Source organism: Trachypithecus francoisi, unplaced genomic scaffold (genome assembly GCF_009764315.1).
Source record: "Trachypithecus francoisi isolate TF-2019V2 unplaced genomic scaffold, Tfra_2.0 Lachesis_group20, whole genome shotgun sequence".
Classification (NCBI taxonomy): Eukaryota; Metazoa; Chordata; class Mammalia; order Primates; family Cercopithecidae; genus Trachypithecus; species Trachypithecus francoisi.
Genome location: NW_022681466.1, coordinates 12,623,514 through 12,636,254, shown reverse-complemented (window position 1 = coordinate 12,636,254; position 12,741 = coordinate 12,623,514). Strand labels below are relative to the sequence as shown.

The window sequence follows — 12,741 nt, the reverse complement described above, 5'->3', positions numbered from 1 at the left end:
TCACTCTTGCTGCCGCGACAAGCAGACCCTGCCATTGCCACACTTGCCTCTGGAGCAGCTCTGTTCTCGCTGCCGTAAGCCCAGCAAGGGTTCCCCTGATGGGCAGGTGTCTTCCCTTCTGGGGTGAGCCGGGACTCAGGCTCCCAAGACCCTCAGTGCCACCAGCCCAGAGGGCCTGGAGTCCTGTGTGGCCAGTGAGCAGCTGGAGGCCGACACCCACATCCCCAAATGGCACCAAAGGGGGTCCGGGCTCCTGCTACTCACAGGACCTCAGGGCTGGGAACTGCCAGGGCCGGGGGCCCTTAAGCCACCAGATGAGGGGCTCGGGGCAGGCGAGTGTGGGTGGAACAGGGGACCAAGGACTGGGCTGGGGTCCCGCCGGAAGCACTAAGTGGGGAGAGGAGCACCATCCAGGGAGACACACAGCCAGGAGATAGAAGGGCCCAGCCCGGGAGCCTGAGCAGGCAGGAGATGGGGGCAGAGGATCTGCCGGGTGCTTCGGCCTGGAACAAGGCCCCTGCCAGCGGCACCCGGGGGCTGCAGGTGTCCCCCTGCTGCGTCCAGGTATGAACTGGGAGTGTGTGGCCCCGGCCAGGCCCATTGCAGATTGGAAGGGGGCTCTTCAAGGGTTTGGGCCCACAGAGCACCATGTACCCTGCTGACCGGAGGCCCAGCTGGATGGAATCTTGCTGCAGGGTCGCCCTTGGGGGCTTCCCACAGCCAGGTGGGGCTGAGGGATGGGAGAAGGCATCTTCCTTCCCCCACCCACACGCCCGCCCTGCCCCCCAGCCATTGTCACCTGTGGCCCTGATCCTGCCCCCACCCCAGTTCACACCAGCATCCCCAACAGACACACCAGGCTGCGTCATTCATTTAATGCTGCTTTTCTTCCATTTTCCAGCAAAAGCTGGGTCCACCCTCACAGCTGCCTCCTCTTACCAGCCCCAACGGCTTCTGCCCAGGTGCGTGGTCACCCTGAGTTACCCCCGGGAGCCCCTCGGCTGGCCAGGGCTCGTCATGGTGCTACTTCTTCTTTGGAATTTTCTCCTTTTTGATCAATTCAGAAAATTCTAGAGCAGGAGATCAATTTCTAGTTAGTGCCCCTGTTTTGTGTCCCCCATCCCTGTAAGCCCTTTAACTCTCAAAGGAGGCAGAGGGAGTGCGCCTGGAGTACACAGTCCAGGGGTTCCCGTCCCCAAGCCCTTGAGCAGGGACCAGGCCTCCAGCCTGTCTGGCCGGGGCCCCACACCGGAGCTGTTTGCCCTGGGCCCGGCTGCTTGGTCCTGACGCGTTGACCTGGGCTGGGGACGGGGGGCTTGCAATGGCCTGGGTCTCTGCAGAGACTCTCTGGAATTCCCACCAGACTCTCTGAGAGCAGGTCTCCTCCTATGATCATCTAGTGGGGAAACTGAGGCACAGAGCAGCTGCAGGGCCTGGGTTCTGAGAGGGGCTACGCTGCCCGCCAAGCCTTGTGGTTCCCCACAAGGCAGGTTTGCTGGGGTTTCCAGACCCAGGCAGATAAGGACAGGGCCCATGGCTGGGCAGGGGGTGTCTGGAGGCCCTGTCCACCTCGTGTGCCCTCTGCCCTCCAGGCCTGTGGCCAGCCACTGGGGGGTAAGACCTCAGGGCAGCCATGGAGAGCCTCAAAGACCGTGGGCCCCCGAGAAGACGGCATCCCTGAGCCCAGAGACCCCATACCTGCTGGCTCCGCCGCAGCTGGCCTTCCCAAAGCCCTACTGGCCGCCTCTCTGCAGTGGGGCCCTTGGCCCAGGGGAGAGCCCCTTGGCTCCCGGCCCAGCCTAGACCCCTGAGCCTGGATTTCCTCATCTGTGAGTTGGGTGCTGGTGCCCTCGGGGTGAGGCCATGGGCAAGGGTCGCGGCCTAGCAGGGGAAGGAGGGTCCTGAGGATACCCTGGCTGTGCTGCCCCCACCTTCGTAGTTGATCCTCCCGTCCCCGTCTGTGTCCGCCGCCTGGATCATGGCCTCAGCCTCCTCGTCTGTCAGTGGGGCAGTGGGCCCGCTGCTGGGGATGATGGACAGGATGTACCTGGGGCCGAGGGGGCTCGAGTCAGTGCCAACGGGCTTCCAACCGGTGCCCAGTGGCTCACGAGCTGTTCACCCCGCACTTTGTAGGCAAGGACACTTCGGGTCGGGAGCCTGGGCCTGTGGGCCTCCTGGGCCTCTAGCCGGTTCTGGCCCAGCCCTGCCAGCTACAAGGCTAGCCGGGACCCGGTGGGGGAAAGCCAGGTCTGCCAGGTGGGCATTTGGCGTGGTCTGGGTGGCTTGGGCCCCACCCCTCCTCAGCCGCCAGCTATTACTTGATCTCATTCCACTCAATGAAGCCGCTCCTGTCCTTGTCCAGGGCCTGGAAGGCCTTGCGGATGGCTTCGTCCAACTGGCCCGAGGCGTGGAACTTGCGCATGTGCTCAAAGAACTTGAGGTAGTTGAAGGATCCTGGGGCAACCAGGCTGGGCTCACGGAGGGGCCGACCTCACTCCAGCCAGGCTTCCAGGGAAGACCCCTCCCTGGGATGGGGGCTGCCAGGTCCTGCACCCCCATGTCCCCACCCGCCGCAGGTCCTGGGGTCCTGGACCCATCAGCCCTGAAAAAGGGGTGAGGTCTCCTGCCCACAGCTGGGCTGGATGGGTGGGGCTGTGCTGGGCAGGGCATGCTGTACCATAGTGTCTCATGTCCGTGGGCAGCAGCTCAATGTCCTTGTCTGATAGGGACGTGCCCATGGCCAAGGCCATCTTCTTCATCTGGGAGAGGTCCTCGTCCATCCTGGTCCTGGGGTGGATAGGGAGTCAGTTCATGGGGTGCACGCATGGATTGGGGGTGCTACTTGGGCCAGAGCAGACGTAGACGCCACGTGGTGCTGGGTCCTGCCGTAAAGTGGGAACAATGACAGGCGTCACAGTGTTGGCGTCGTGGCAGGGCCCCTGAGACAGGCTGGGGTCCCAGCCAGGCAGGTGGGGGTCTGGGCACAGGCAGAGGGGCCAGCGGGAGGGGCTGGGCCATCCTGTGCCCCCCACGGCAGCACCTTGTGACCTGCTGGGCTCTCGGGTTGCTGTCCCCAGCGGGGGTTGGGTTCTCGGGCTCAGCACAGCAGCTATCTCAGAGCGCAAGGGGCAGCAGGTGTCCCAGGCTTCTTGGCCCTCTTGAAAGTTCACGGGGTGGTAGAGCCTTCTGGAATGCTCTTGCTGCCAGGAGGGGCGGCCTGTGTTCTCGAATGGGGCTGAGCAGTGGCCAGAGGCATCTCTGCTCTCCTCTGGATAGATAGGCCATAGGTCAAGGGTTGCAACCCAACCCTGGTGCCCCAGGGGTGTGAGGGGTGCCAGCTGCAGCCCCTGGACCAGGTTCTGCTCCCCAACCCATGGTGCCTCCAGCTGCCATGTGATATGGGGAGACACCTGCCCCTTCACGGGGCTGTGCGAAGAGCCAGGAGGGAAGGGAGATGGTGGGGAATGGGCTTGTCCGCTGCTGTGGGGCTGGAGCTGGGCCCCCAAGGCCCCTGCAGTGGCTGATTCCCCCAGCCAGCAGGGTGGTGGTGAGCGGGCATGTGGGCCAGGCCTGGGCCTCCAAGGCCCTCAGGAGAGGCCCTGCCCCACTTCATTCAGAGCTGGAACTCTGGTTCCCCTCCTCCAACCCTGGCATCTTGGGGCCCCGTTCTGGAAGAGAGGACACCTGCCTGCCACTTGGGGCCCCAGGCCCAATGTCACCTCCTTTACAGAGGAGGGGCTGGGCCAAAGTCCACGCTAAACGTGGCTGAGCCAAACCAATGTCCCATCTACCGAGCGCTGGGGGCTGGGCTCGTTCACCACCCCCAATCCCACTGCTCTCAGGGGTCCCCCAACAAAGGCAGGGGAGCCTGAGATCCAGGCTGGAGACAGGGTGGAGGCAGGCCTGGAGCTCCAGGCTGCTGGTTTATTTATAGCTCCTGCATCCCCGGCCCGGGCTACAGTTTAACGGGATCCAAGTGAGCCAGGATGTCCTGCGGGGGGAGGCTGAGGGTCACCACACAAGTTCTCCTTAGGCCCTGCCTGGACTCGGGGGCTGCCCTCAGTGCCGGGAAAGGCCCTGCTGAAAGGCCTCTTTTCCCTCACTCCCTTTACCCACCCTCCACAGCTGGAGCTCCTGGAGCCTCCAGGCTGGGCTAAGACCCCTCAGAGCACACACCTCCCCAGCATTGCTACATCTGGGTTGCCCCGCCCCGGGCTACTCCGGACCTTCCATTCTTGGAGGCTGTGGTCTGCCCACAGCAACTAGCCTCTGCCACCCAGTCGCCAAGGGCAGATGCTGAGATGAGAGAGGCCTCTCGGGGGAACAGGTGATGGAGGCAGTGGGATCCCTCTGGGTCAGAGGCAGGGCACGGGGACCAGAGCCAGCTCTGTGTGCCTGCTGGAGTCTGGGGGCCAGAGGCCTTGGACCTGCTGCCCTGCCAGCCCCATCCCATCTCCGTCCCCACTCAGAGCCTGGGGGCCTAGGGGCAGAGTGAGCAGGTCCAGCTCCCTATGCAGAGGCCCCAGCTCTCAGCCGCCTCTTGTAGCCGTGCCCACAGAGGCTCGCACCAGCACACGCATGCACGCACATGTGCCCCACAGGACCAGGCACATGCAGCTGTCTCCCATCCGGGGGCCCCCTTGGGGCTCATAGTTGTGATACCGGCAGGAAGGGTCATTCCTTCTCTTTCCACTTCCTTTCTCAACCTCCCCTGGGCTCCCTGGGGTCTCCCAGGGCCACCCTTGTCCTGTGGATGAAGAGGAGGCCCCCAAGTTCCCACCATCCAGCTTGGATAACCTCAGCCGCCAGGGACCCACACCCCCTCCTTGGCAGGGCTTACCTCTGCCTGGCTTCTTTTGAGAGTTCTGGAAGGTGGGTCAGGCTGGGGTGCGGAGAGGCCCAGGGGCTCCAGCTTTTATACCTGCATGCCTGTTTACATCTTGGGGCTGCAGCTGTCCTCGCCCCTCCCTGGCACTCCAGCCTGGCACAGGCAGCTCCCAGGGGCTCACAGGCACTTGGTGTGTCCACACTGGGCTGGGCAGACTGACCCTTAACCGCGCCTGGCCTCCCTAAACCTGGGGTGGAGTTAGGGAGGAGCAGAGGGCACCAGTGAGCCGGTGAACGGGTGACCGAGGCCAGCTGGGCAGACAGCAGCTGGAAACCTGAGGTCAGAGGGGCTGAGAGACCTGCCCAAGGTCACGGGGCTGGAACCCAAGCCTCAGGTCGCCTCAGGTCTCCAGTGAGTGGATTGTACACAGTGGGAGGGGCTGCGGGCAGTGCGTGGGTGCAGGGAGATTGAGGCTGGGGACCCTGTCCCCCCAGCTCTGGTGCAGGAAACATACTGCAGGGCCAGGCACGTGAGTAGGGTTTGAAGGGGCAACCAAGTGGGTGCTGCAGCCCAGCCTCGAGGCTTGGGCCGGCGGGAAGGGGCACAGCACAGCCTGCAGGCTGGTGGGAGTGGGGAGGCTCCAGGCTCCTACGGGACAAAGCTTATCCAGGCAAGGTCCTCCTCACAAACCATGGCGCCTCCCCTGCTGGGGGTCAGGGAGGGCCAGGGTGATCCCTGGCTGACTCTGAATATACCAGGGGCACGGTCCCCTTCTGCCAGGGAGGGTGGTGCTGGCAGCCCCGCCCCGTGGGGTGGTCATGTTGGGCACGGCAGGTCTGTGGGCAAGCCAGGGACGATGCTGTCTGCCGGGGTAGGGGGACTGGCTTTCTACTGGAGGCCACGGGACCGCCCAGGCCTCTTACGTAGGCCGTGGTAGCCTGCTCATTTTGGAGGTGTGAGGGTATTGTCCCCACTAATGAAGGTGACAGTCATGATATGTGACAGGTGACAGTGAATGTAATAACAGTATCATCTGCCATTGGCAGGGCCCCAGGGGTCTTGGACTGCCACAGCAGCCTCTTGAGGGAGGCTCCACTATCCTTCGAGAGACCCCAGGAGCTGAGGAGACGAACACGGTTCCATGTGGTCCCCAAGGGGGCTGCAGGGCCCATCCCAGCCAGGTATAGAGGTCGGGGCCACCTGGAGCCTCAGGTCGAATATCAGGGAGATGTCCAGGCCGGGACAGGGAAGGGGACACTGGTGGATCCTCCCAGGTCACTTTCCTGAAGGGCTGAGCCCTCCCTAGCCCCCGCAGCAATAAGTGGCCAGTTAAATTCTTGCCCAACTTTGGCCTTTAAATGAATGTGATTGTTTTAATTAGGATGGTTGAAATATCATCTGTAATAACTTTTGGATGAGATGAAGCAATTAGGTTTATTACAGAACATTTGGAATATGCAAGCGAACACGATGGAGATAAAGTCACCTGCAGAACACACGTTTGATGCTGGAGAATGTCCAGGCTCGGTGGGTACCTTTTCCTCCATTTCCTTAGTGCTTTTCTTCTTTCTCGTTTGCCTTTTTATCATGATAAAATTCACATAGCATAAATTTACCATCTTTGCCTTTTTTAATTGTTATTATTGATACAGTGTCTTACTCTATCACCCTATCACCCAGGCTGGGGTACAACAGCACAATCTCGGCCCTGCAACCTCCGCCTCCCAGGTTCAAGCAATTTTCCTGTCTCAGGCTCCCAAGTAGCTGGAATTACAGGTGCATGCTGCCATGCCTGGCTATTTTTTGTATTTTTAGTAGAGACTGGGTTTCACCATGTTGACCAGGCTGGTCTTGAACTCCTGACCTCAGGTGATCTGCCTACCTTGGCCTCCCAAAGTGCTGGGATTATAGGCGTGAGCCACTGTACCTGGCCGCCTTTTTGTTTTTTTGTTTTTGTTTTTTTTTTTTTTAGACGGAGTCTCGCTCTTTCACCTGTGCTGGAGTGCAGTGGCACAATCTCAGCTCACTGCAAGCTCCGCCTCCCAGGTTCATGCCATTCTCCTGCCTCAGCCTCCCGAGTAGCTGGGACTACAGGCGCCCGCCACCTCGCCCGGCTAGTTTTTTGTATTTTTTTAGTAGAGACGGGGTTTCACAGTGTTAGCCAGGATGGTCTCCATCTCCTGACCTCGTGATCTGCCCGTCTCGGCCTCCCAAAGTGCTGGGATGACAGGCGTGAGCCACCGCGCCCGGCTAGTTTTTTGTATTTTTTTAGTAGAGACGGGGTTTCACCGTGTTAGCCAGGATGGTCTCGATCTCCTGACCTCGTGATCTGCCCGTCTCGGCCTCCCAAAGTGCTGGGATGACAGGCGTGAGCCACCGCACCCAGCTCTCGTTGTAGCTCTGATTTCCATTTGCCTCATGATTAGTGATGGTGGGCATCTTCTCATGGGCTTATTAGGCAGTTGATATCTTCTTTGGATAAATGTCTATTCAAGTCCTTTGCCCATTTTTGAACTGAATTTTGTTTATTTGTGATTAAGTTTTAGGAGTTCTTCATATATTCTCTCTAAATTTCTGGTTATTAATCTATTTTCGGATATATGATTTGCAAATATTTTCTGCCATTCTTTGGGTTGCCTTTTTAGTCTGTTGATAGTTTCTTTTGACCCACAAGTTTTTTTAATTATCATGAAATCAAAATTGTCTATTTTTTTCTTTTGTTGACCATGCCTTTACTGTCATATCCAAGCAATCTTGTCAAATCCCATGTCATGAGGCTTTTGCTCTGTTTTCTTTTAAGAGTTTCATGTTTTACATTTAGGTCTTTGATCCATTTTGAGTTATTTTCATATACGGTGTTAGGTAAGGGTCCAATTTCATTATTTTGCATGTGGACATCTAGTTTTCCCAGCACGATTTGTTGAAAGACTGTTTTTCCCCATTGAATGGCCTTGGCACTCTTGTGAACAATCGTTGGACCATATTATACGAAGGTTTATTTCTGGCTCTCTGTTCTTTTATTTATTTATTTATTTTTTTGAGATGGAGTCTCGCTCTGTCGCCCAGGCTGGACTGCAGTGGCTGGATCTCAGCTCACTGCAAGCTCCGTCTCCTGGGTTTATACCATTCTCCTGCCTCAGCCTCCCGAGTAGCTTGGACTACAGGCACCCGCCACCACGCCTGGCTAGTTTTTTGTATTTTTTTTTTTTTTTAGTAGAGACGGGGTTTCACCGTGTTAGCCAGGATGGTCTCGATCTCCTGACCTTGTGATCTGCCCATCTCAGCCTCCCAAGTGCTGGGATTACAGGCTTGAGCCACCACGCCCGTCCCTGGGCTCTCTGTTCTATTCCATTGGTCTATATGTCTGTCTGCCTGTGAGTACCATACCATTTTGATTTATGTAGCTTTGTAGTGAGTTTTGAAATCAGGAATTATGAGTCTTCCAGCTTTGTTCTTCTTTTTCAAGATTGTTTTGGATATCTTGGGCCTCTTGAGATTCCATATGAATTTTAGGATGGGCTTCCTAGTTCTGCAAAAGTCACTGGGATTTAGATAGGGATTGTGTTGACTCTGTAGCTCGCTTTGGGAAGTACTGACATCTTAACACTATTAAATCTTTCAATCCATGAACATAGGATTCTATTTATTTTTGTGTTTCTATTTATTTATGTGTTCTTTAATTTCTTTCAGCAATATTTTGTAGTTTTCATTGTGCAAGTCTTTCACCTCCTTGGTTAAGTTAATTTCTAATTACTTTATTCTTTTTGATGGTACTATACATGGAATTGTTTTTGTCTTTTTTGGGCAAAATGGATAATCCTTTTAGATTATCCATTGGTAGTGTATAGAAATGCAACTGATTGTTGGATGTTGACTTTGTATCTTGCTACTTTGCTGATATCATTAATTAGCTCTAACAGATTTTTTGTGGAATATTTAAAATTCCTTACATATAACATCATATCATCTGCAAACAGAGGTAATTTTACATTTTTCTTTTTTCTTTATTTTGAGATTAAGTCTTGCTCTGTCGCTCAGGCTGGAGTGCAGTGGTGTGATCTTGGTTCACTGCAACCTCTGCCTCCCAGGTTCAAGAGATACTCCTGTCTCAGCCTCCCGAGTAGCTTGGACTACAGGCATATGCCACCACACCCAGCTAATTTTTGTATTTTTAGCAGAGATGGGTTTTCACCATGTTGGCCAGGCTGGTCTCAAACTCCTGACCTCAGGTGATCCACCTGCCTTGGCCTCCCAAAGTGCTGGGATTACAGGCGTGAGCCACCACACGCGGCCTTACTTTTTCCTTTCCAATGTGAATGCCTTTTATTTCTTTTTCTTGCTTGGTCCGACTGGAACCTCCAGTACTTGTTGAATAGGAGTGACGAGAGTGGACATGCTTTTCTTGTTCTCAATCTTAGAGGAAAAGTTTTCAGCCTTTCACCACTGAGTATAATGTTTGCTGTGGGCTTTTCATGGATGGTTTTTATCACGTTGAGGTAGTTTCCTTCTACTCATAGCTTGTTGAGCATTTTTATCATGAAAGGGTGTTAAAGTCTGTCAAATGCTTTTTCTGCATCAGTTGAGATGATCACATGTTTTCTGTTCTTTCTTCTGTGAGTGCGGTTTATCACACTGATCAAATTTTGTAGTTGGCCTATCCTTGCATTCCAGGAATAAATCCCACTTGATTACGGTGTATAATCCTTTCCATATGCTGCTGAATTCAGTTTGCCAGCATTTGGTTGAGGATTTTTGAATCTGCGTTCATGAGGGAGGTTGGCCTGTATTTTTCTTTCCTTGTAGTCTCCTTGGCTTTGGTGTCAGGATAATGCTGGCCTCATAGAGTGAGTTAGGAGTGGGTGAAATCAATTTTTTTGGAAAAGTTTGAGAAGAATTGGTGTTTTTTCTTTAAACGTTTGGTGGCATTCACCAGTGAAACTGTCAGGTCCTGGGCCTTTCTTTGATGGGAAACTTTTGATCACTGATTCAATCTCCTTACTAGTTACAGATCTATTCAGATTTTCTGTTTCTTTGGGATTTAGTCTTGGTAGGTTTTGTGTTTCTTGGAATGTGTCCAATTCTCAGTGCTTTCCTATAGAGCAAGATACGATACAGGCCTGGCTTTCCAGCTGTGAGCTTGGACAAGCCACATGGTCGGTTCTCTCGGGGCATCTCTGTGTAACATGAGCTCCCCGCACCTGCTGCCTCATGGGAGCTGTAGGGAGGAATGCGAGGGTCCGTGGAGATGGCCCACTGGGCCTGGCAGCATCTCCCATGACATACAGGCTGGCCAGGGTGTCTGAGAGGCCAGCAGAAGACACCAGACAACCTGGCTTCCTCCAGTGAGTGGCCAGGCCTGAGCAGCTGTCTGCCTCTGGGTCACTGCAGAGGCCAGGGAGCCACACCAGGGCCCGGCTCATGAAGCTCCTAAAATAAGGGCCCTGGAAGGAGAGGGCATCTCTGTGAGGCAGGTGGCTTTTGCAGGCACCTCTCCCCTTGCTGGCATCTCTCGTTGGGCAGGGCCTTTGTAGGGCTGTCACCACCGGGGTGAGACCAGAACAGGGATACATCAGCTAGGAGCTCCCCCAGCCACGGCCTATTGGGAAGGAGATGCTTCACTGTGCATTTGTTTTTTGATACCCCAATTACGACAGTGAAGAAGGCCTCACACCGCCTCTTCTCCACCTGAAACCACAGGTTTCCCTTCGTGCGGGTGTCTGCCCCTCTGATTCTTACGCAGAGCTGACATGACCGCGGTGTCTGCTTTCTTGGTGTCACACAACTCTGCAGTTACGATGGCAGATGGCTCCGTGTTGTGCCTGGGAGCTGAGGACAGTCCAGTGACTTTTTTTTTTTTTTTTTGAGATAGAGTCTCGCTCTGTTGCCCAGGCTGGAGTGCAATGTTGTGGTCTCGGCTCACTGCAACCTCTGCCTCCCGGGTTCAAGCAGTTCTCCTGCCTCAGCCTCCTGAGTAGCTGGGACTACAGGTGCCCACCACCACACCACGCCCAGCTAGTTTTTGTATTTTCACCATGTTGGCTGGGCTGATCTTGAACTCTTGACTCCAAGTGATCCTCCTGCCTTGGCCTCCCAAAGTGCTGGGATGACAGGCGTGAGCCACCACACCCAGCCCCAGCAACTTTCTTGACTGGCTGTCTGCTGCTGGACCAGGAGAAGCTTCAGGGGTTTTTGTCATTAGATATAACGTTGCAGTGAGTGTTTTTGTCCAAGAAGCCCCTCCCTTTCCTTGGCTACGTTCACAGTAGTGGAGTGAGCGGGTCAGAAGGTGGAAGAGTCCCTGGTCCTGCCATATTCTTCCCTGTAGGGTTCACCCTATGGCTTTCCCACTGTGCGGGGCTGTCCCGGGTGCCCCCCCCCCACACCTAACACTAATAACATTGCAGTCTCTCTCCAGCAAGCAGCCCTGACCTCAGGGTGTGGCTGGATAAACACACTGTGGTCCATCCACACAATGGAACTTAACTCAGCTGTAGAAAGGCATGTGGCACCGGCAGGCCAGAGCGAGGAGGAACCCCGGGAGGAACATCCCACTGAGGGAAGTGTGGCAGACGCCCTCACATACCGTGTGATTCCATTTTTATGAAATGTCCAGAAGGGGCCAGTTCCTGGGACTGAGCGCAGAGCGGTGGGGGCCCAGGAGGGGGGAACGGCAGGCATTGTCCGATGGGCTTGGAGTTTCCTCTTGGGATGGTGAAAATGTCCTGGACCCAGATGGGGGTGCAATGCTGTGAATACAAATGCTACTGAATTGCTCACTTTAAGACGATTCATTTTATATTATGTGAATATTTTCTTTTTTTTTTTTTTTTTTTTTTTTTTGAGGCGGAGTCTCGCTCTGTCGCCCGGGCTGGAGTGCAGTGGCCGGATCTCAGCTCACTGTAAGCTCCGCCTCCCGGGTTTACGCCATTCTCCTGCCTCAGCCTCCCGAGTAGCTGGGACTACAGGCGCCCGCCACCTCGCCCGGCTAGTTTTTGTGTTTTTAGTAGAGACGGGGTTTCACCGTGTTAGTCAGGATGGTCTCGATCTCCTGACCTCGTGATCCGCCCGTCTCGGCCTCCCAAAGTGCTGGGATTACAGGCTTGAGCCACCGCGCCCGGCCGAATATTTTCAATAAAAAAGGAAATACGTGGAGTGGGAAATCATGCTTTTAATAAAACAAGACCCAAAGAAACCAGTGTCTGGAAGCATCTGCAGTGTGAGCAGCACAGGCTGTGAACCAACCCCTGGCCTGCCTGGGCCACAGGGCCTGGGGAGCGTGGCCTGGGATCTCTGGCCGGGTGGGCAGGCGGGCGGGCAGGCGGGCGGGCAGGCGGGCAGGCAGGCGGGCTGGCAGATGCGGTGTTCTCTAAAGCTCCCGGAACCAGCACCTGCCCTGAGCTGACAGATAGCCTGTCCCCTGGGCAGCTCTCTTGGCTTCATTTCTGTTCAGAGCCGCCCCTCCTGGCCTCCAGCCCTGCCCCCAGGTCACTGGCCCTGACTGTGGGCTACACTGGCCTGGAAGGGCCACAGGACCACTTCATAGCTCCGGGGGACAGTATGGTGCCCCTCGTCCCTGCACTAGACGGGCACTGCCCCCTTGGGGAGGCTCAGGTCTCACTGACCCCCGCAGTGTTGGCACTGCCCACCTTCCTGCCCGAAATGACTGCGGGGCAAGGGGGAGGCCAAGAGGCCCCAGCTGCCCATCCTGCCTGAGGGCCCTGCTGCTTCAGCCTGGAAGGGCGCCCGGCTCTGTTCCCTCCAGGATGTCTGTGGGTACAGGGCTGGGGCTGGGGCTGGAGGGCCCCAAGCACCCTAGAGATGCCTCTAAGAGAGCCAAGATGGTGGAGGGGCATGTGGCACAATGGGGGGATGCCCACTGCAGGGTGAGGCCCAGTCAGGCAGGGGCATCCTTG

At 55.9% G+C, this 12,741-nt stretch overlaps 1 protein-coding gene across 1 annotated transcript; it reads right to left on the bottom strand.

Annotated features, from left to right (window-relative positions):
• Positions 1-1,023: 1,023 nt before the first annotated feature.
• Positions 1,024-2,780, bottom strand: PVALEF (parvalbumin like EF-hand containing). The gene is made up of 4 exons (XM_033182554.1): positions 2,678-2,780; positions 2,319-2,454; positions 1,932-2,047; positions 1,024-1,070 (listed from the first exon to the last, which is right to left on the bottom strand). The coding sequence occupies exons 1-4, from the start codon at positions 2,778-2,780 to the stop codon at positions 1,024-1,026; spliced, it is 402 nt and encodes a 133-aa protein (XP_033038445.1).
• Positions 2,781-12,741: the final 9,961 nt, after the last annotated feature.

Excerpts from the sequence above, each read along its gene's own strand:
- PVALEF (XM_033182554.1), bottom strand. The coding sequence starts at position 2,780 with ATGGACGAGGACCTCTCCCAGATGAAGAAGATGGCCTTGGCCATGGGC. Across the intron at positions 2,048-2,318 it reads ATTGAGTGGAATGAGATCAA|GTACATCCTGTCCATCATCC; the intron begins GTAATAGCTGGC and ends CCTCGGCCCCAG. Across the intron at positions 1,071-1,931 it reads CGGGAGGATCAACTACGAAG|AATTTTCTGAATTGATCAAA; the intron begins GTGGGGGCAGCA and ends CTCCTGCTCTAG.